Source organism: Bubalus kerabau, chromosome 21 (genome assembly GCF_029407905.1).
Source record: "Bubalus kerabau isolate K-KA32 ecotype Philippines breed swamp buffalo chromosome 21, PCC_UOA_SB_1v2, whole genome shotgun sequence".
NCBI lineage: Eukaryota > Metazoa > Chordata > Mammalia > Artiodactyla > Bovidae > Bubalus > Bubalus kerabau.
In genome coordinates this window covers 50,632,007-50,655,539 of record NC_073644.1, presented here as the reverse complement: position 1 = coordinate 50,655,539, position 23,533 = coordinate 50,632,007, and the positions used below count along the sequence as shown (strand labels likewise).

The 23,533-nt window shown below is 36.2% G+C and overlaps 1 protein-coding gene across 3 annotated transcripts in view; it reads left to right on the top strand.

The window, feature by feature from the left end:
* The window catches only part of SMAD2 (SMAD family member 2), an 82,663-nt gene that overhangs the window by 47,852 nt on the left and 11,278 nt on the right, over positions 1-23,533 (top strand). For 2 of the 3 annotated variants that reach the window (XM_055559399.1, XM_055559400.1), the window contains exons 3-6: positions 9,603-9,692; positions 10,742-10,935; positions 11,953-12,087; positions 14,372-14,446. In XM_055559399.1, coding sequence (XP_055415374.1) covers positions 9,603-9,692; positions 10,742-10,935; positions 11,953-12,087; positions 14,372-14,446 — 494 coding nt within the window. The remainder of the gene's footprint in view (positions 1-9,602; positions 9,693-10,741; positions 10,936-11,952; positions 12,088-14,371; positions 14,447-23,533) is intronic. The other variant, XM_055559401.1, reaches the window with a different exon arrangement.

Genomic DNA, 23,533 nt, shown 5'->3' with positions numbered 1-23,533 from the left:
GAAGAATAGTGCCAGGTACATAGCAAATGCTTAAAATAAATGTTGGCAGTTTTTTCTTAAGTTTTCTGTAGCCAATGAAAATTTCTTAATTGTTCCTTTATATCCTTTGCTAATTTGTTAAGAACAAGGTTGTTCCTAAAGCTCCTTTCTTGGTGATGGAGGGAAGGTTAAAAACTATCTGAAGGTAGGCGTTTTCCTGTTTTCTGATCCCACACTTCAGCTGTATAATGGTGATAAAGTGGAGTATACAGATACATACAGTATACAGAATTATAGAGACAAGAATTTATTTTTTTATTACAGTTATCAGCTCTTGATTCCTGAGCTGATATAAACTTTTAGCCTTTTTTAGTCATGTACAAAATGGAAGGACTCCTCTATTGTAAGTAGAAATAGTTTTAGATGGGTCGATGCAAATTATTTCATACGAGTTCATATATCATGCATGCATGCTGAGAGTTGCGTCAGACCCTTTGCGACCCTATGGACTAGCCCACTAGTTCCTCTGTCCATGGAATTTTCCAAGCAAGAATACTGGAGTGGGTTGCGATTTCTTACTCTGGGGGAATCTTCCCAAGCCAGGGATTGAACCAGTGTCTCCTGTGTCTCCTGCATTGTAAGGTGGATTCTTTACCACTGTGCCACCTGGGAAACCCCTCGTATCTCATGAGTACATCAGTAATTGAACTGGAGCCTCCAGAAAAGTTTCTTTTGTTGATGCCATTCTGTTAATTTTACTCAGTGTTCAGCGTCGTATATATGGATTTCCCCATGACAGTCTAGATCCTTACTCCTTTTGATTTGTAGAAGAAATAAACTCTTTCGGCAAGAAAGTCATGAAAAATAATGAATTAGTAAAACATAATGAGGTTTATTGTGGAGAAATCTCTAGTACAAGGTCTGCAGGACTTCGCATGAGATTTTGCTATGGACATGCTTGCTCATCTGACTGAATCTATGCAAGGACAGCTTTGTAAATGACTTACACTTGGTCTGTTGTGTCTTAGTTCAGCATATTATTGTATGTTAATTGCATTGGTGAACTATATCAAATTTTGACCAGGCTGAATTTATCTGAGACCAGTTTTTGTTTTTAACCAACTAGCATGCAAATTTTTTTAAACTTTTCAGTATTTAGACTGTCCTAAAGTCAGATAGTCAAATTTAGGAGATGTTGAGCTAATGTGTATGGGACAGTGCTATTACTACAGTTTATTTTGTAATTAATAAAGTGTAATACTTTCTTTGGAACATATGAATTTCTCCTATCAAGTATTTTTATCCATTTGATGTTTTCAGACCCATCTCGCTTCCTTATAACAGTGAAGCGTTGATATGTTTCACTTTCAAGTGATATGTAGACATTTCTTGTGGACTTCTTAATGTTGTTTAAATGTGTAGAAACATAATTTAGTGAAGGTTTATGATTATCAAAAGGCTAATTTATACTGAGTTCTGTAACAGAAAATTCTAGCATCAAGTTAATGATTTGTTAATATTGATTTTTTGTTTCCATTGTGATTGTGGTGCTGAATGACTAAGGTTCTTTCAAGGTCAGCATATTATCATCTGCCCTGTATTACTAAATTCTGTACCTCTTTTCTCTAAGAGTACTAGGAAGCATAGTTTATTTAGCACATCCTAATACCATTTGGCCTTTTTGGTGTGGTCTCATCACTCACACGTTAAGTCAGTCTCTCTGCTTACCTTTGGTGCTGAGGTGATTGTCAAACCCTGATCCAAACTGAGGCACTGAGACGATGCAGCAGAGCGAGATTGGTGTTTGCCAGGTTATCCAGAACACGTGTCTAGAAGGTGTATGTTACTGTTTACTCGGGATGAAAATACAACTTAAAAAAATTATTGGAGACTCCCGACCGTACTGTATTTGAGGTGCCCAGGGATCCCCAGGTTTTAGTTACAGAAATGCTGACAGAAGTGCCGTGAAAACAAAAACTCAGAAAGCTCCTGGTGAAGTGGAAAGTGTCGGACAAGAGTGGGCTGGAATCTTGGCCCTGCCACTTGTTAGGAGATTGTTTTACTGTCCCTCTGAGGCTCAGTTACCTTAAATTTAAAGTGAGATAGCAAGTAGCTTGCAGGTTCTTATGAGGTCCATAATACATTTAAAGTCTTAATTATGCCTGGCATATGGCCTGGCTAACTTACAAAGGTAATTGTTATTACTTACTTCACTGGTTTTCAGATGTACATTTTTTCACTTTGGGACACATCATATAAATAAAACTGGAAGTTTTTCCTTATTTAGTATAAGATAATGTTGCATTTTGGACTTATTGAAATAGAGAATGTACAAGAGTTTTATAAAGTAGTTGTAATCAGTGCTGTTTTTCTGACATTTTTCCTGCATTTACTTCTTTTAATATCTTTTAGGAACTGTCCATATTTGCAGTTATAACTTGCCACTCCTTGTTAACAAACTGAAAACCTGAGAGAGCCATTTTCCTCACTGTTATTTAAAGTATTATGATTTAGTGTGCCCAGGAACATTCTGATTCAGTTTTATGCTATAAAAATACTAATTTAGTCACCAGCTACCTTGCTTGCTATGTGGTAGGGATACAGAGACCTTTGGAAGCTCAAGGTCTTATGGGGTTTATTTTGTTCATAAATAAAATCTTTGGGTAGAAAGACTCTTTAAAGAAGAGGGAGTAATTAAAACTGCCTGATTTAAATCCCCTAGACTACTAGGTCTTAAAAATTAACCTGTTTTGCTAGGCATACCTAAAGAATTAGTAGTCAGGTTAAAAGGGGGCTAGGTGCAGGCCATTGACATAAATGCATGTGGAAGAAAATGGGTACCAAAGGCTCATGTTAGATAGAGAGGACATTTGGCTAGAATAAACAGACCTCAGACTGGCATTTGTTATCTCCTAAATGGCACAGAATAGAAAATAACAATCTGTACTTCTTATTCTTAGTTATCTAAGGTTAGAAGCATATCTTTTAATAGAAATGTCAAGACAACTTGACTTACGTTTAATTCTGTGGCAGTATTCTTTTGTTTGATTTGTTTAATTTTGGTAAAAGGCAATACATTGACATAGTTTTAAAATCTGTATATATTTTATGTGTAAACATATATATGCATGCATATGTAAAAACAGAATGAACAAACATTGAAAATTTTTCTCTTCCCTCCCTCTCCCCACCTCAAGTAACTCCGGTTCACTCTGTGTGTGTGTGTGTGTGTCTTTCCTGTACGCTTGTACAGACATTGGAAGATATTTTTACTGTCTTTCTTTTTTAAACAGAGTAGCTGAAAAATACTGTACATTTTTTCAACTTAATATTTTATTTGAGAGATTGTTCCTTGTCAATTCATAGGGAACTTTATTATATACTAAATTAATATATAATTTTTTTGTTGTTACTTTACATTTTTATTATTTCAGTGTCTGAATTCCCCCCCTCCTCGCTTGTATTTTTCTGTAAAATTTTCAAATCAAAAAGTGCACAAATCACGGTGCTCAGTAGGTTTTGATTTGACAGATGCACATAGTTCAGTTGCTCAGTCTTGTCTGACTGCCACCCCGTGGACTGCAGCACGTCCGGCCTCCCTGTCCATCGCTACAGTATATCAAGATGAAGGTTTCATTCAGTCACTCAGAAAGTTTTTCCTTCTCTTTCCTTCCAGAGGCAACTACTGTTGGGATTTTTTGCACTTTCAGTTGGTTTTGTCCCTTCTCGAACTTTATGTAAATGGAATCGTTCAGGATCTAGTCTTTCATGTTCAGCTTCTCTGAATCAAATACTTCTGAGATTCATCCATGTTGTATCAATAATTCTTCTTTTTCCAGATGTTTTGCTTTTGAAGATCTTTTGCTTCCCATGTGGCTCCAATGGTAAAGAACCCACTTGCCAATGCAGGAGACTTAAGAGAGTTCCCCTGGGTTGGGAAGATTTCCTGGAGGAGGGCATGGCAATCCATTCCAGTATTTTTGCCTGGAAAATCCCACGGACAGAGGAGCCTGGCAGGCTGCAGTCCATGGGGTCACAAAAGAGTTGGACACGACTTAGTGACTAAACAACAACATACCGTAGATCTGTGGATAACTTCTCATTACATGCCATTCTTGTTAAAATACATGATCAGGAAAACTGATGGAGTCCTCTTGGGAGGTCTTGAACTACATGTCCCCGAACATAAAGACTAGAAGGAAAGAGAAAATTGTCCTAAGTTTGGTCTGGTTTTTTTTTTTAGTGATGTAAATTGAAAGCCATTTCTGGGAAGAAATTAGCATTTCTAGAAAAATTTAGGCAATTTTCTAACCTCTTCTAAACAACCAGGCACTTACCCACCCACCCGCTGATTGTCAGGCACGGTTTTGCTCTCTTTGTTAAATATTCTGTGTGTACTTGAAGCAGATTCTATAAATGTCAGTTAGATGGTCTTCGATAGTATTGTACAGCTCTTATTATGATATACAGATTTTTTTTTTTTGGTAGTCTGACTGTCCTAAGAGTGAGTGAGATAACTCTGATGATGACTGATTTGTTCATTTCTTTCTTTAGATATGTTGGTTTTTACTTCATGTATTTTGAACTTTATTTTTAAATGCATACAGGTCTACTGATGAATTGGCCCTCTCAATGAAATATGTCTGTTTATCTCTGTTAATATTTTTAGACATGAGTCTTACTATTTCTGGTACTATGCTTTATTAAACTCACTGCTTATATGAACTATATTTCCACTCTTGTGTTTTCAGCTCATCTATATATGTAAAGTACACCCTTTTGGTAGACATATTGCATCCTGTATTCACTCTGACAAGTCTTTCTTAATTGGAGTATAAGGTGTGTTTATGTATAATGTTAACGCTGATGGGGTTGGGCCTACTCTTTGTTTTACTCTTTACACTTTGTTTTCAGTTATCATCTGTTATTTGTTCTTTCTTTCCTTTGGACTTATTTTTTAGTATTTTGTTTTATTAATAGTTTTCTCTATGCTCTTTAGTTATATCTCTTGGCTGTTTGAGGAGGGGGTTGCTTTCCCAGTGATAGTATGTATTTTTAGCTTTGCAGTAGTGTAGTGATTCTAAAAAGCCTCCTGTTTCTTCTGCTGCCCTTGTCATTTAAATTACACCCGCATACCTTTAGTTATAGGTTTTTTTCTGTTGTTGGTCATCATCTTTCTGTAGAAATGAAGAGCTGAAATGAATACTATCTTTTATATTTACTTACATACCTCTACTTTCTAGTTTTTTAAAAATTTCCCCTGTGATTTAACTTACATCTGTTGTCATTTCTCTTTATCCTGAATTTTGTTGATCATGGATTTTAGGTTGAGGGTTTTTTCCCCTTGGTGCTCTTTAAAGCTGCTATTCCATTACCTGCAGGCTTCCACTCTTTCTAATGAGAAATTGTTATTATGCCTCTGCATGTATGAATTGTTGTGGTTAGGCCGCTGTCAAAGTTAAAGCTGCGTGTCGTTGGTTAAAGGTGATAAAAAGCAAATTTTATTCAGTAACTATTGCCATCGGGGTGGTAAGATGGGAGCCCAATTCCAATTTGCCCAGAGGTGACTGGAATAATGAGTAGCACGGGGATCAAGGGTGGGGCCTGCAACATAGTCAGGGAAGTGAAAAATTATATACACAAGTAGGCTAGAGGTTTGGTCAGTGTCACTGATTTAGGCCATCTGTGTTTGCCGAAAGGCATTTATCAGAAGTTAGGCTTCTGCCTTTCCTTAGAGGGCAGACTGGGAGGCAGAGAGAGGCCCTTTTTTCCTGATGATCAGTTACATTTCAAAGGAATGGTTTTCAGGTCCTCCCCTCCTGAGTTGTAGGAGTCATATATACATTTCAAAGAGACAGGAAGGATTTACAATTGTAAGCTTTTTTAAATAGATGCTCCTCAGGAAAAGGAGGTCAGAAGCCTATGTATCAGTATTGGCTGGGACAAATGGTAAATTCTTTTGGCAGTCTTGAGCATTTCCAGACAGGAACTCCAAAGGGTCTGTGTCACTCGACGAGGCCTTAGGTTTCTAGGAGCCATGTTAGAGTTTGGTCAAGTCTTCTACTGCAGAGGTTTGGATGGAGTCCTTTGTGTTTCGAAAGAGTTTTCATACTTCTCACCAGCTTAAAGATTTTCTTTTCCGCATTTGTTTTTAGCAGTTTGACAGTGATATGCTCTAGTGTGTTTTTGGTTGTTTCATGGGTGTTATTTTTAAACTGCTTATTATTCACTGAGTTTCTGGGAAGTATAAGTTTAGTTTTTCACTGAAGTTGAAGAGTTTCAGCTATTATTATTGCAAATATTTTTGTCTGTTCTTAATTGTCCTCTTTTGGGACTGCACATGCTACTGAGACTTTTGTTATTCAGTTTATTTCAATTTTAATTAGATAACGTCTATTGATCCATCTTTAAATTCACTGACTCTTCTGTCTTCTCCCTCCATCAGGTTAATTTTTAATTTCTGACTTTGTAGTTTTCAGTTCTAGAGTTTTCATTTGTTTTAATAGTTTCCCTGAGATTCCTATTGGTTCATTAAGTCCATGAGCATGCTCATAATAGTTACTTCAAGATTCTTGTCTGTTGATTCATCTTAGTGGGTCTGTTTCTAATGGCTGTTTTTTCTTTTAACCAGAGGGTAACAGTTTCTTATTTCTTCACATGTTTAGTATTTTGTGATTTTTTTTTTTTTTTTTTTTGTATTGGATATTTGGGACAAAATATCATAGAGACTAAATTCTCTATCTTTCTCTGAAGATTGTTGATTTTTGTTCTTACAGATAGTTTTGGGTGACCTTAAAGTGCAAACTGCTTCTGAGGAAAGGAGTAGCTGAAATCTGAGCTTAGTTCTTTCAGACTTTCAAGTGCTGGTTTTGAACAGGCCTCCAGAGCCTCTCCCACAGGGACAGTTTAGGGTCTGGCCAGAATTCACACTCCTGTTTTGATGTTTTTTTTTCCCCCCCTTTGTGGCTTCTTTCCTTCATTATGGGATTTCCCTCTTCTTTTTCCAGCCTTTCCGGTAGCCCCAAATCCACCCTCTGATTCTGCAGGTCGTTAAAGCGCTGTGTTCTGCTTCAGGTCTAGTTCCCCTGGGTAGCGTCCACTGTGGGGTGCCTTTAGATATGGAGCCACGCAAATGCACCTCTTACCTGGTGCAGGACCCCCGTATAGAGGTTGACTTTCCTTCAGTTTGTGTCTGTTTTTTGTGTCTCTCCACTGTTATCAAATAGTTGATTTTATTTGGTTTTCAAATAGTTAATTTTATTATATTTTGTTTAAAGGCTGTCATTTTTATCCACAGGAAGGTTTGCCTGATTGAGGCTGTTCTACTGGCACGGCATTCTGTTTTGTTTGTTTATTCCTTTATTAATTTCATACGGTTTCCACTATTGAAGATTATAATGTGTTTCAGGAACTAGTAGAGCCAGTTGCTTCTTCGTGGACGTTTTCTTGGTCATTCTTGTAGTTTTTTTTGATATGTTATATGTTGGGCAATTTTGTTTGAGTCTTAATTTTTTTTTTTAATTTTTGTTTAGAGTCCATCAAATATAGAAATTAGGCAGAACTGATACTGCTATGATGTTAGCTTCCTATTTAGGAAGATGTATGTTTTTCTCTTTGGTTGATTTTTATGTTCTTTAGTAACAAAGTGTTTAGTAGTTTTGACACATTTATAATTACGTTTATCCTAGGTATTTTGTATATTTTGATATAAATTGATTCTTTAAGAAAATTTTCATATATAAATGAGGAAAAATTTTACTTGATAGAAGCAAATTTATTATTTTTAAATAAACCTTCCAATTTGCATGAGAGAGATTGATTGCAGTGGTCAGTAGAACTGAGGCTTAAGTGCCCCATGATGGCAGTGGAAAAGCAGCCGAGTTAAGAGTTGGGACGTAGTTCTGTCTGCCTCTAGATTGATTGCACGCTTTTAACAGCTACTGTTTATTGTTCTCTGATAAATTTCAGGGCTTGAATAAAGCACAGCTTAAGCTCTTCATGCCCTGTTATATTTCTGCTTCTCATGTCAGTTCCAGAATTTCTTGAGTGAAATATTTATTTTAGCCTCAAGAGCAGAATAGCCACATTATGTACTCTTCTCAGGCATTTTCCTTCGGCTGTTTTTAAAGAGAGGAAGGTGTATACTGTTCCTTCGGAGGTTTGAATTCAGATTCATGAAACTCCAGGGTTGGGTTGGTTTCATTGTGTTGTAAACCACTTGGTGCTATATGTTTCCAGTAGATATTTGATAAGTATCTTAAATAAAAGAACCATTTATGTCATGGTTTTGTAGTCAGTGCACCTTTGGGAGGAAAAAAAAGGGTCTGAATTAGCCTCCAGTTTGGCCTTTTCTGACTTCTGTAGTCTGAGAAGTGGAAGTTAAACTTGTGAAGCCTAAAAAATCCAAGAGAATCTGTAAAAATGTCTCAACAAGCTGCTCCAAAGTGTCTGAAAATGCATTTTGCAAAGCCATCCCGAGTGCAGCTCAGTAACCCTGCAGGAGGCCCTGAGCAGCCCCACCGGACTGGACGAGTTACCCAGTCTCAGGAAGGCAGCGCTTTTCACCAGTGCCCTTTGAAATGCTGAGTGAGTGAGCTCGTTAGCAAAGGATGCTCAAAAGTTGTTTTGAGATGTTTCTTTCTCTTCCTTTAAGTTTTGATGATTTTGTAACAGGTAAGAAATTGGAATGGAGTTTCAGAAATTGTCTTTTGACTCTCATTTTTTAAAAAGTATGACTTGCTACCTGAGACCCCTTTGGCAGTCAGTACTTCGATTCCAGACTATTTATTAAGCTCTTCTTTTCTCCTCGTCTCACACAGATGAAGTGGTGGCAGGGAAAATAGGCAGACTGATATCTGGACTGTCCTTGTTCTGGAAAGAAATGTGGAAGAAAAATTTTGATTTTTGAAATTTCAAATAAGATTTTTCAAAAAAATCTTTCTGGTGTATGTCTTTCAGGTGAATTGATGAAAAAAACTAGATACAGCAATTTAGTCATAGTGTCTTTTACAAATTTTGTGCTTTCACATATCTTTAATCCTTGTAGCAATTTCTTAAAAATTTTCAGGTAGTGTGCTATGCTAGGATGACGTCAAAATCCATTTCCTTGTCCTTTGTAGTAATAAGAGCAATAATAATTTTCAGTAAAACTGGATATGTATGTATCTTAAATAAGCTTGAAATTTTAACTGGATATATGTCTGTTTTAATTGAAATTTTATCTTTGTTAAAAATACCAGTTGACATCCATTTTTAGATTTTTTTTTTTTAAACTGCATTATAAAATGAAGCACTGTTAGTAAGACTTAATGGCATAGGATCCTCTGTTGTGAGTAGAGGAAATTGGAAAAGGCACAGGTATGATTTCATTAAGCTAGAGAGCATTGGTGTTCACATTTTAAAAACATAATCATAATTTATCTGGAGTCACATGTTCCATTTATTGGCTTCCTTCATATAGAAAATATAGAAATCAGCACTAAATGCCCGTGAAAAAGTGAAGCAGTGTATATTTTCTGGGTGAAGGAAGTATTCTGTACATTTTCCATGTTTTACATCATGGTAATTTGAATAACCATGCTTCCATGTTCACATCAATTTTTTGTTTTTCAATTTATGCACAGCACTTGCTCTGAAATTTGGGGACTGAGTACACCAAATACGATAGATCAGTGGGATACAACAGGCCTTTACAGCTTCTCTGAACAAACCAGGTGAATATTCTGCCCTCTATGGAATCCTAGAGATCTTGTGGGAGGGAGGGTGTTTTGGAAGACCTAAAGTGGGTTGCTTAGTATAATTTTGCCTAGGATGTTACCTTAATGTAAAATAAGGCATGGCATTTAAAATAACTGCTTGCCGGTATTAAAAATATATTAAATGTTTCCGCTGATGTGTTGATCAATGAAATTCTAGTTTTGAATCTTCTTTAAATTACTGCATCCCCTAAAGAATAGGAGCTTCGATAACTATATTCTCATTTTAGTGTGAGGGTAGATTATAATCTGTTGTTGGCCTAATTTTTCAGTAGATACATAACCAGTTTTTGCTAAATTTCTTGCTGTCATCTAAATCTCATCTTTATACTAATAAGTACATGGTTATTTACTGAACCCCTTATGTCACAATTAATGCTAGGCTGACTCATTTTGGTTCTTTATTTTTTTTTAATCACCTTATTCTCTTTTTGAGCATATTGGTATTTGTCCATTTCATCTCATCATTTTCATCACCATCTGCATTTATGTGTGAGCTATAGAAAATATACCTCAGTACTCAAAATGGTCACAACTGGGTAATGAACTACGTTAGTTTTAGTAAGTGACTTTTACATCGTTGTTGGTATTTATCATTCTTCACACTAGTTCCTTTTTTTGATAATTCAGTCACCTACAGAAGTAATGCCCTTAAGCCTCCCTAAGTAAGAGTTTGAGTCACTAGAGATAGAAGTTGATAACATTTTTCAAGTGTAGCTGTTTGAGACTTTTTTTAAAAAAACATTTTTTTCCCCAAGTGGCTCCCTGTTCATTGATTGACATTTGAGTTATTTATGTAGCATGTTTATAAGAAAAATACCCTAGTGCTGCTGCTTACCTTTATATCAGATCCATAAGATAGTACGTTTTTCTTCCTTGTACTCATTAAAACTAACTAAATGTCTGTCATTCCTTTCTTTATGCTCTTAATGTACTAGTTTAGCCCAATTGAGTATGTTTATTTTTTTTTAAGTTCCCATCTTTCTTTTCCCCTTGCTTCCCAACAGGTCTCTAGATGGTCGTCTTCAGGTGTCCCATCGAAAAGGACTGCCTCATGTAATATATTGCCGCTTATGGCGCTGGCCTGATCTTCACAGTCATCATGAACTCAAAGCAATTGAAAACTGCGAATATGCTTTTAATCTTAAAAAGGATGAAGTATGTGTAAACCCTTACCACTACCAGAGAGTTGAGACACCAGGTAGGAAAATTAGTTTTTTTCCCTCGTTTTAGTTAAATGCTTGAATTTAAGTATATTAGGTACTCTTACACCTAATTGACCCAGGGAAACTTTGGTATAAAACTCTAATAGTGAAAAGTGAAAGTGTTAGTTGCTCAGTTGTGTCTGACTCTTTGTTTCCCCATGGACTCACCAAGCTCCTCTGTCGGTGGCATTCTCCAGGCAAGAATACTGGAGTGGGTTGTCATTCCCTTTTCTTCCTGACCCAGGGATCAAACCCAGGTCCCCCGCATTGCAGGCGGGGATTCTTTACCATCTGACATACCAGGGGAGCATAAAACTCTAATTAAAGTTACCTTGAATTCAGTATATTTTTTGGCAGTAATTAAAAATACTAAAAAAATGTTGATTATATGTTATGGAAACTATATCTTAGAGGGAAAGATATGTTAGTTTCTTGAAATAATATTTCACATCAAAGTACATATCTAGGAAATTCTAATCCTATAGATAACAGTCTGCTTAGAACTGAATAAGTTTCATTACCTGTCTGCTGCATTACCTGTTTTAATTCATTTCGCTCTTTGGTTTTTTGATGCACTTTAATGATACCATTTGTAACTAAGCAGTTTAGTAAAACTCATAGCAGGACTTACAGTTTACTTACTCAGTTTACTTAGTACTTGAAACTTAATAGAATGCTGCTATATTTAGGGAAAAAAAAGCTAGATTTTACAAATCTTTTTGCAACCTTTCCAGTGAGGATTTATGAACTTCTGTGGTCGTATAATATGATCAGGATCACTCTTTCCCCAGAAGTACGAGGTAAATCAGAACTTGGAGATTTAGATTGTGGACTTCGTGGTAAATTAAAATCATAATCAGGTTTGTCAGTTTCTCAGCAGCCGAATAATACCAAATAAGTCGATCCTAAACTTCAGACATTAATCGGGCTAATTCTTTGTGTGTGTGAAGCTTCTAGTAGAAGGGCCCGTTCTCACCTGCTTGCCGTTGACGTGGACTTCTCGGCTCTTTCAGTTCTGCCCCCGGTGCTGGTGCCCCGGCACACGGAGATCCTAACGGAACTGCCCCCCCTGGATGACTACACCCACTCCATTCCAGAAAACACTAACTTCCCAGCAGGAATCGAGCCGCAGAGTAATTATATCCCAGGTATTTTTGCCTTCTGAGTCTCCTAAACTGTGAGATAGATACAAATTTTGTTCATAAACATTCATCTATTAATAATAAGTTATGGTTTGGCTTTTTAAAAATTTTAGTTCTGCAGACATAGCAACATGTATGTTGTACTGAAAAATGAGGAAACTTCTATTTTAGTTCTTTTTCATCTGAGACTCAGTAATGCTGAAAAATAAATGAACTACATGATTCTCAAATTCCGCTCTATTACATTACATGTCCAGTATAAACTAAAGGTATAAGCATGAGCATTTAGCTGTATATGGGATTTTTTGGTGTTTGAATTTTTTTCTCCATGTGTAGTATTTATCTATTCCACTTTTATGTTTTATTTATACCACTGAAGATGTGTAAGGAGCTTCAAGTTTCAGCTATAGTGAGAAATTGTCTTAATGTGTCTCATCATGGAAATAATGCTTGTTCATTGGAGGTAATTTTGAAAACATAAAATAAATAAAGACTTTTTTAAAACAGCTAATTTTAAGGTTAAAAAGTGTTTTCTGACTATCTTAATGCTTTTTTCTTTTATTACTATTTATTCCAAAAGAAGATTTAAAGCTGCTTTTATTGGGAAACATAAACATTTTGAGGAGTTAGTACAGGGCAAAGAGTTTGTTGTGGAAAATGGGGGCTAGGACAAGTGGAAGCAAGGTGAACACAAGGCATTTTGTAGGGAGAGGAATTTGGCTATAAGTAGTTACATGTGAGTAGTGTGTTGGATTGAGGGAGTCCTTAAATCTGATGTGGGAATTAGTATAATTCAGCAATCCTTAGGAAACTGAGGTGTAAGCATTCGCTCTTGTAAGACACCTACCCAGTGATTATGTAGAAGGATGTTAATCAAAATGTTTGACTTTTACCTGTGGAGATATTTGGGCTGCTTTTCCATCATCTTTGTTTAAATATGGGTCTTTTACAAAGTGGAAAATCACATGTGGATTATACTTAACCTGCTTTTCTGGACAGTGGATCTTTACCCAGCTCCAACTGAGAGCAAAACCTTGGTGTTCACTTTTTATTCCCCTGCGAAAGAAATTGTAACATTTCCTCCAAGACACTAGTATTATACCTTTATTGTTTACTATTTTATATATAAATAATAATGGAGAAAAATGAAAAAGAATAGCGTATATATCAGTTCAGTATTTTTCCCTGTTTACACCTTTGAGACATTGTGGTTAAACTGGCAAAGCTTAGCTGTTTTTAATTTTATTTGATTTAACTTTTAAAATAGCACATAACTGTATATATTCTTATTTTTATATTCTTTGTTGTTCGAGTATTACTATGAAGGAATTTATTTTATTCTCATATTAAAAATTGGGGGGCACTGACATTTAAAACGAAAAGTTTGATACTTAAGTTAAAACTTAAAATTAACTTATTGAAGAGAGATTGTCAGGAGCTCATGAAGGAGATGTTTAACCTGCATCACCTAAACTTTTTTTTCCTGCTTGGAATTATGATTGGTAAAATTGTATAAATTTTTTATTTTACATGAAGCTTATTCAGATATTCAAGTACTTTCTGAATATAAACATTTTGTTTATAAACATTTTGCTCATATATTTCTGAATATAAACATTTTGTCATTTTGGAAATGACACATTAGAATCTTACGTATTTTCAGAAAGTAATTGACCTCAGTTTTGTGTAGCAGCAGTTTTACTTGAATTTAATTTTCTGCCTCAAGCATTCAGGACTTACTGTCTGGAAATCACTAAAGCAATCCACTTTTTAGATAGAATTCAGGCTAGACCATTCCTGAACTATATTACCGTATTTTGCCGTATAGAACCTAGTATAGTATGTCAGCCTGTATTACTTTGTAAACCTGAAACCTGTGTGCCTATGTTGTGTGTCTAAGTACCCATTTACGACGGCCATTAGTTAAAAAATTCTCTTTGGTTACTAATTTCTTTTAAACATTCTGATTAAGAACAGGCATCTTTGAAGTTATATTTTTGGCTCTTGCCCCAGAAAATATTCAAATGAGAATGAGCCAGATATGTAAATAATGCTAAGAAAATATGCACAGAGAGCTCAATTGTGTTACAAGTGGGTTTTAAGGATTCACCTATAAGGTTTGGGTCAGAACCTGAGTCATAAGCCCTCAGTATCCAGTACTGCTTTTTATAGTGATGTTATATAACGTTCATATGTTATTTGGAGTGATTTGTTGGTATCTTTGGTAGCTGGGAGAAAAGGCATTGAGATTAAATTGAAGCTGTACTTGATTTGTTCGAAACTTTTGTAGAAACGCCACCTCCTGGATATATCAGTGAAGATGGAGAAACAAGTGATCAACAGTTGAACCAAAGTATGGATACAGGTAAAAAATATTTTCAAAATTACTCAGTAATTAAATACACAATTTTGTCGTGTTTGAAATTCACTAAAATTATTACTTACCCTTATATTTAGAAAAGTTGGGACCCCTATCCAAAAAAATGGAATCTTTTATTTTGATTTAATCATATTTGAGCAATCAGAGAGAGGACCCTCTTTGTCAGTGAAAGATTAACATGTACTACTCTGCAGAATAATTGTTAAGATTTTCTCTTACTAGAGTTAAATAAAAATCAGGGAACACTCAGATATTTTTCAAGTGTTTTGTGCTTCTGTTTAAAGTTTTAGGGACTTTATGAATAAATGTCTTCGTGATGAAAGACTCTAATTAATTAACCCAATAACAGGTTTTCAGAGGAACTTGGAAGTAAGATATGGGGATCAGCTTTTTAGTGCTCTTTTAACTTAATAGTTCTGACTTATAGTAGATTGTTTACATAAAGTACCTTGTATATTGTACTTGACCTACTTTAATTTCTAATACTTGGCTGTCAACTTTAAACACAATGAAGAAAAAATTTTGACATGTAATAAATATTACACACATAGAAAAGTTGTTATATAATAGAATGTGTATAACCCATCATAACTAGTAGGTTACCAGTGAAGTAGCTGTGATGTCCCTGTAATTGTATATCTTGATCTATTCCATCTTGGTTGTATCTTAAGGATTGGACACCTTAATATCACAACCTGCCAAGAAAAGCATAGCTTTTCTACGCAGTCTATACTAAGGCATTCTATATTTATGATAATCTAAGTGATTTTCTAAATGGCAAGGGCTTGGGTGGTTGGCTTTATAATAATTCTGTTGCTTAAATTCTTTCATTATTTCAATTTCCAAGTAAAGAAATTCTGCTATAGCTAATCATACTTTATAGCTTTTCAGAATAGTAAATGATGAAGAAAAGTAGGTGATGATCATTTGATATAGCATGTTGTGAATCTTTTTCTTTCTTTTTTAATTTTGGCTTAATGACTTATAGAGTTCTTCATTCCCTACCCTCAGCACAGAGCCCTAACCACTGGACCTCACAGAACTATATTCCTAAATCAGCCATGTTCCTTTTTGCCCTGTGATGGACAGTTCCTTCTGTGACACTTAGACATGAATACCATAAAAATATACTCTGATGACATCATTAGTCATCAGGGAAAATGCAAATAAAATCATGACATATCACTTCACACACTCTAGAATGGCTGTAATCAAAAAGTCCAACTCTTTGTGAAACCATGGACTGTAGCTGCCAGGCTTCTGTGTCCGTGGGATTTCCCAGGCAAGAATCCTGGAGTGGGTTGCCATTTCCTTCTCCAGGGAATCTTCTGACCCAGGGATTGAACCCAGGTCTCCTGCATTGCAGGCAGATTCTTTACCACTGAGCCACCAAAGAAGCGCCGTAATCAAAGAAGAATAATAAGAAGTCTTGATGAAGATCGGAGAAGTTAAAAGTCTTCATATGTTGCTAGTGGGAAAATGGTTCAGTTACCTTGGAAAGATTTGCTGTTCTTCAAAGTTTAATATAGAATAACAATAAGACCCAGCAGTTTCACCCGAGAAAATTGAAAGCATTTCCAAACTAAACTTGCACATAAATGTAAGCATTATTCATAGTAGTCTGAAAGTAGAAATGACCCAGATTGTCTATCAGATGATTAATGGATAAATTAAGTGAGTTATATCCATACTTGGGAATATTATCCAACCACATAAAGGAATGAAATACTGGTGCATGCTACAACATGGATGAACTTTGAAAGCATTATATTAGGTGAAAGAAGCCAGGCACAAAAAGCCATAAGGATTCCAATTAGTGCCCATTGGATAATATAGGTGAAACATCCGAGGAGCAATAAGATGAATATAATCACTGGTTAGGCACTTCGTGGTGGCTGAGTCGGTAATGAATCCACCTGCAGTGTGGGAGACCTGGGTTCCATCCCTGGATCTAGAAAATCCCTTAAGGAAGGAAATGGCACCCCATACTAGTTTTCTTGTCGGGAAAATCCCATTGACAGAGGAGCCTGGTGGGCCACAGTCCAGGGACCTCTCTGGAATGGTGGAAGGTTCTAGGTGTATGCTGTCCACGTGGCCACATGCTTCTAGGAGTACTTGACATATTTGGTGCAGCCAAGAACCTGAATTTTTATCTTTATTTGATTTGAACAGTGACATGTGGCTAGAGGCTGTTGGTAACCCAGCTGATGGCTGTTGTACAGGTGGTGTTTGGGGTCAGAGATCAGCTGTCTGCAGGGCTGTGTCTCCCGGAGCCAACCCAGTCCTGAACAAGTGCTCAGGCTTAGAGGACCATGGCCGTGCCCATGGGTGACCCCACGTGAGAGCGCCTCTGGGTATGCACACCTCATCTTGGGACTGTGGGGCAAGGGTGCAGTGGGAACAGCTCTCACTCACTGCCTGGCTCTCTGGACCTGTCTCCCCAGCTGCATGGAAATCCATGGTCACCGTGTAGGCCAGAGCTGGGAGGATGGGGAGGCCATAGGCCAGCTCTTCTCCCCATGTCCCAAGGGCTGCCGATGCCTGGCTGACCATACGCCCACCTGCCCGCAGCTTTCCCTGTGCTTCTGAATGAATGTGATCAAAAACACACACTTTATGTTTGACCAAGACCAGGTTCACGGATAGCCATTGTGATGGTGGTAGCGTGGTGGCCCAGACCTTCATGAACTTTTGCTGCACATCCAAGCACAAGTTGGGCAAAGACTTGCCCTCCAACCAGCTGATCTGTGCCAAGGACATCCCTAACTACAACACTGTAAGAAAACCTTGGACTGTGTGGATCACAACAAACCGATCTCTTAAAGAGATTGGAATACCAGACCACCTTACCTGTCTCCTGAGAAACCTGTATGCAGGTCAAGAAACAACAGTTAGAAACGGACCAGTTCAAAATTGGGAAAGGACTGTGTCAAGGCTGTATATTGTCACTGTTTGTTTAACTTAACATACATCATGTGAAAAGCCGGGCTGGATGAATCATAGGCTGGAATCAAGATTGCCGGGAGAAATATCAACAGCCTCAGATATGCAGGTGAAACCACTCTAATGGTAGAAAGTGAGGAAGAACTAAAGAGCCTCTTGATAAAGGTGAAAAAGGAGAGTGAAAAAGCTCAGTTAAAACTCAGCTTTTAGAAAACTCAGATCATGGCATGTGGTCTCATCACTTCATGGCATATAGATGGGGAAATAATGGAAACAGTGACAAACTTTATTTTCTTGGGCTCCAAAATCACTGTGGACGGTGACAGCAGCCATGCGATTAAAAGATGATTGCCTTGGAAGGAAAGCTGTGACAAACCTAGACAGTGTATACAGAGATAGCAGAGACATCTGTAGTCGTGTTGTATAGACATGACTATACGACCAAGGTCTGTATAGTCAAAGCTATGGTTTTTCTAGTAGTCATGTACAGATGTGAGAGTTGGACTATAAAGAAGGTTGAGCCAAAGAACTGATACTTTCAAACTGTGGTGCTGGAGAAGACGCTTGAGAGTCTCTTGAACAGCAAGGAGATCTAGCCAGTCAGTCCTAAAGGCTATCAACCTTGACTATTCATTGGAAGGACTGCTGCTGAAGCTCCAGTACTTTGGCCACCTGATGGGAAGAGCCAACTCATTGGAAAAGATCCTAATGCTGAGAAAAATTGACGGCAAAGGGAGAAGGGGGTGGCAGAGGGATGGGATGTTTAGATGTCACCACCGACTCAATGGACATGCCTTTGAGCAAATTCTGGGTGATAGTGAAGGATGGGGAAGCCTGGCATGCTGCAGTCCATGGGAGCCCAAAGAGTCGGACATGACTTAGTTATGATAATGGGTCAAAATCCAGTGTGGGGGAATAAGCTGAATCAAAATGAATTCATTGTTTTGGGGCTAGCTTTGAACATAACCTAATATTTCTAATTCTGTTTCAATGGAGGAAATGTTACTATCTTTTTCAAAATGACACATTTAAAAGTATTTACTCTAATGACAGTGACAGTGTGAATATTTGATTCATGAGATGCTAAAAAGTTGCTTCAATACTAGTCTTCCACCTGCTATCTATTATTGTCTTAGTGCAGTGACAAGAATTTTCTGACTGCTGCAGGATCCCAATTTAGAACAAAATTGACCTCTCTTTAAACTCTGGTCCATACTTTTCCTGAGGGAAGACATGATTAAATTAATCTTTGAAACCCTTCTGGGATAGAAGGAGTTAATAGTTGGGGGCATTCCCTGGTGATCCAGTGGTTAGGACTCTGTGCTTGCACTTCAGAGGGCACGGGTTTAATCTCTGTTGGGAGAACTAAGATCCTGCAAGCCTCGGGGCCAAAATAAATAAATAAAATTAAAAAAAAAAAATAAAGCCAGAGGACAAATAAAGTAAAATACAGAACTGTATGAGCAGGTACATGTTATTTTTTGTTTTGCTTTGTGTTTTAATTTCTCTGATCAAGCCTTCATTCTTTAAAGCCTGTGGACTTTAGCGATCAGGCTGAATGAACGTCATAAGAAATACAGGTTTGGTTTAGTTCTAACCTTTTCTTCTTGCAACCTGGTCATTTTGTGTACCCCTAGATAAGGTTCACATGCTATACTCAGAAGACAGCATCTCTAACCAGATGCATGGCTGCTGGATAGCATGACTGGCCTCTGAACTAGACTGCCTGGACTTGAATTGTCCCTCTGCTCTATGCTTGATGATGTAGGCACCAGTTTCCTTATCTGTAAACTAGGGATAATTATAGTACCTAACTCATAGGAAATACTGTATGAGTGTATTTAGAGAAAATATAAAAAAGGTGAATTAACCATTAAAGTTGACTGCATGGATATTAGAAGTAAATTGAGGGAATTGAGATCTCAGAGCAGGAGCAGTTCATTGTCATGATTAGGATCTTCTCAAAATAGGAAAGTAATTTGCCAGGAACAAAGGGTCAGGTTTGTGAACTTGAGAGTAATGGTCTTACTGGGTGTGCCATCTCTGCAGTGTTTTATAGTTTTTAGCATAGATGTATAGCTGTTATGAGATGCATGCTTCACTGTTTTAACCTTTTGCTGTTATTATAAATTTATTTTTCAATTTTATTTTTTAATTGTTTATTCCTAGAATATAGAGTAAAATTTGATTATTGTCTGTTGGTTTTTTTTCCTGAACTTTGCTAAAGTCACTTTTCATATCTAGTATTCTGTAGATTCCTAAGATTTTCTGAAAACAGTTTTACTTCTTACTTTCTCATTTTTATGCTTTTTTCTTTTTCTGTCCTGGCTAAGCCCTACAGTAAACTGTTGAATAAAAATACTAAGAATGGATATTTTTACATTGTTCTTGATCATAGGGCGAATACATTTAATAATTCCTGAATAAGTGAGATGTTAATTATGGATTTTTAATAGATTATCAGATTGAGGATATTTCTTTCTGTTCCTGGTGCTTTGAATGTTTGTAATGAATGGCCGTGGAATTTTGTCCATACTTTCTCTGCGTCTCCTGAGAGGATCATACAGTTTTATTCCTTTTTGAAGTGAATTTCACAAAGTGATTTTTCTGATAACAAACCAATTTTGACCTTATTTGGTTATGATAAATTGCACTTTAATAAAAATCTTTGTGGGTTTGATTTGATAATTTTTTAAAGGATTTTCAAGTCTATGTTTATAAGGGATTTTGGTCTTTAGTTTTCATATAATGTTTTTCTGTAGCTTCAGTATCAGTAATGGACTCTAAATTGGATGAGATTTTCTCCTATTTTCTGAAAAATTTTGCATAGGATTGTTATTTCTTCCTTAACTACTTGATAGCTCCTACTAGAGAAACCATCTCTTAAAGGGAAGGGTTTTTAAAATTGGGAGTCGTTTAGATTCTCTGTTTTCTATTTTTTATGTAGGTTTGGTAGCTTGTGTCTTAAAAGATATTTGTTCATTTCATCTGAGTGGTAAATTTTATTGCTATAAAGTCATTTCTAATGTTTTGTTATCCCCTTGATGTCTGCAAGATCATGCAAATCTTGATTATTTACTTATAATACTGATAATTTATTTTTTTTTCTTGATAAATCTTGCAGGGGCTTTATCAGTTAATATTTTTAAATACCCAGTTTTGGGCTTGTTAAATTTTTCCGTTGTGTTTCTCTTTTTACTATTTGATTTGTTTCTATTCTTCATTATTTTCTTCTACTTAACTTTGCATTAAATTTGGTGTTTTTAGAGCATTGTAGTTTAAATTTAGATAGTTGATTCTTTTGTATTTTTTTCCCATTGATTCTTTTCTAATGTAAGCTTTTAAAACTGAAAATTGCCTTCCAACCCTTATTTTAGCTTCATACCACAAATTTTAATGTTATTTTTCAGTATTATTTGTTATCATTCAAGTATTTTCTAATTCCTCTTTTATTTCTTTGATCCATGATTTTTTAGAAGTGTAGGGGCTTTCTAGATAGTCTGTTGATTTCTAGCTTAATTCCATTATGTTTCATACATACTGGGTATGATTTCAGGCCTCTGGAATTTACTAAGAATTATTTTGTGCCGCGGTGTGGTATACGTAACTTTGACTCACAGTTCCATTTACAGTGGAAAAGAATTTTGTGCAGTTGTAGTGTTCCTCTAGGTGTCATTGTTGGTTGAGGTCATTGCTGATACTGTTTAAATCTTCTTAACTCTGACTTGGTTCTAAATGTGACTTTGAGTTTATCTCTTTCTCCGTTTAGTCCTGTCAGTTTTTGCTTCATGTATTTTGAGTCTCTTATTAAATGGTACACATTTCGAATTACATCCTTCTGATGAAGTGATTCTTGTTATAAAATGTGTCTCATATAAACATAAACATCCGTCAACATTGTGTATAAATGATGAACCCAAGCTTTCATTGGTTCAGAGATCTTGCTTGTTTTAGTATCTCTATTGCGTGTATCAGGGACCCAGATGGGATGTCCGCTTTCCAACCTCATAGACTGTGAACGCCTTCCCTCATTTCTAGTCTGATAGAGGGTGAGGTTTACTTGGAATTTTCACCTGCCTTCAACAAGTCAGATATGGGAGTTAGAATTGGCTAGTGAAGAGGACTGTATCTGTGCTTGAGCTTCTCAGATTCCAGTTGCCTGTGTGTGGCCATTAAATTTTAATCTGGTTTGTCCTTTGGCAAGAACAGTCCTGTGTGTGATAACTTGGCAGATATTCCCAGCAATGAAAATGGTTACCACTCCCTACTTAATGTAGGAAGAGCTCATCCCTTTCAGTAAATGACTTACAATTTAAATGAGTCTGTAGTTTTGGGGTCACTTTTGGTAAAAATACAATTTTTTAGTGTTTCTGATACTTTCTTATTGTAGGAGTAAGGGTTTTTCCAACAGTCTTCTATATTCTAACCATAAGGGGAACCCTGTACAAATTACTAATAAAAACAAAAGAAGATCAACTGTATTCTCATTTTGAAAACAATTCATGCTTACAGAAAACTTGGAAATACATAGAACATAATAAAGAAACATGAAGGAAGTATGTATTTTTTAAACTGGATTTACATAGTTTCTATATCTTATTTTTGCTTAATCTTAAATTTTTACCATTCTGTGTCAAAAGTTTGACAGTGTTTTACAGATTAAACTTCTGATGCAGCATTTTGAATTATTCAACAAGTGGATATTCATTATGAAAAATTAAAAGCAGGTGTTTAATTCATAAAAAGCAGTACCACAATTAATGTCATAGGATAGCTAGAAAGAGACAGAGGAATTTGCACCTAGGATCTCAGATTCTAGAAATTCTGTTCCTGACTATTGCACTAGGCTTCCTCTGGCGTGTTTCTGAAGAGATGGAGAAAAACGCCTGCTTTTGCAGTATTTGCTGAGGTAGGACTTGGTTGGTGATCAGGTATGGATATGGTGGAAGGAGTAAGCCAGCATGACGATCAGTTTTTTGAAAGGTTTGTGAATGTGATTGGTCTCTGTATTCAGTAAATGAGTTTTTTTTAAATCATATGTTTAAGACTTTTTTGGTATAAAAACAAAATCATAGATAATTTTAGTTCTTTGGGACTGTTTTTTGTAATTTGAATTTAAAGATGATAAAATGAAATTATTTTAAGGCCTTTAACTAACTTTTCTGTCCTCCCATATATTCCTTTTGGAAGAATGTCTATTTTTTTATTTGAATGATAATTATGGTTAGTTTATATACTGAAACTTAAAAAAAGTAAAATATACATTTTTTGCCATTAATTTTGATCAAGAAATTCAAACTAATTTTAATATTTCTCAAAAAGTTATAAAATAGATACTAAATATGTAAGTCATATCAACATGAATCCCATTTGGAGAGAACTTGAAGTTTTAAAATAATCTGAGCAAGAATTATGCAAGATATAAAACCACAGAAGAAAGGGTTGATAAACTTAAGTAAATGACATTTAGAACACTACCGCTCCATACCTTTAGAATGACCAGAATCTGAAGTCTGGCAAGGAAGGGGAGCGTCAGGAACTCTGATTCATTGCTAATGGGAATGCAAAATGAATGGTATGGCCACTTTGGGAGACAGATTGGCAGCTGCTTACAAAGCTGCACATACTTAGCATGCAATCAGCAGTCATGCCCCTCAGTAGTCACCTAAAGTTGAAAGTTTATGTTAGGTACACACAGAAACTAGCACTCGGATGTTTATAGTGGCTTTATTCATTAATTGCCAAAATTTGGAAGCAACTAAGGTGTCCTTCAGTAAGTGAATGAGTAAACGAACGATGGCACATCCAGACAATGGGATGTTATTCGGCTAAAAAGAAATCTGCCAGATAAAGGCATGAAAATACATGGAACCTTAAATGCATATTACAAATGAAGTCTATCTGAAAAGGGGATATACCTGTATGATTCCAACTATATGACGTTGTGGAAAAGACACAGACAGCTATAGAAACAGTAAAAAGATCAGGGATTCAAGGGGAGGGAGGGATTAATACACAAAGATTTTTAGGACAGTATAAGTATTCAGTATGCTACTATTATAATGGTGAATACATGTCATCGTACATTTGTCAAAATTCATAGAACGTACATCAACCAAAGATGAACCC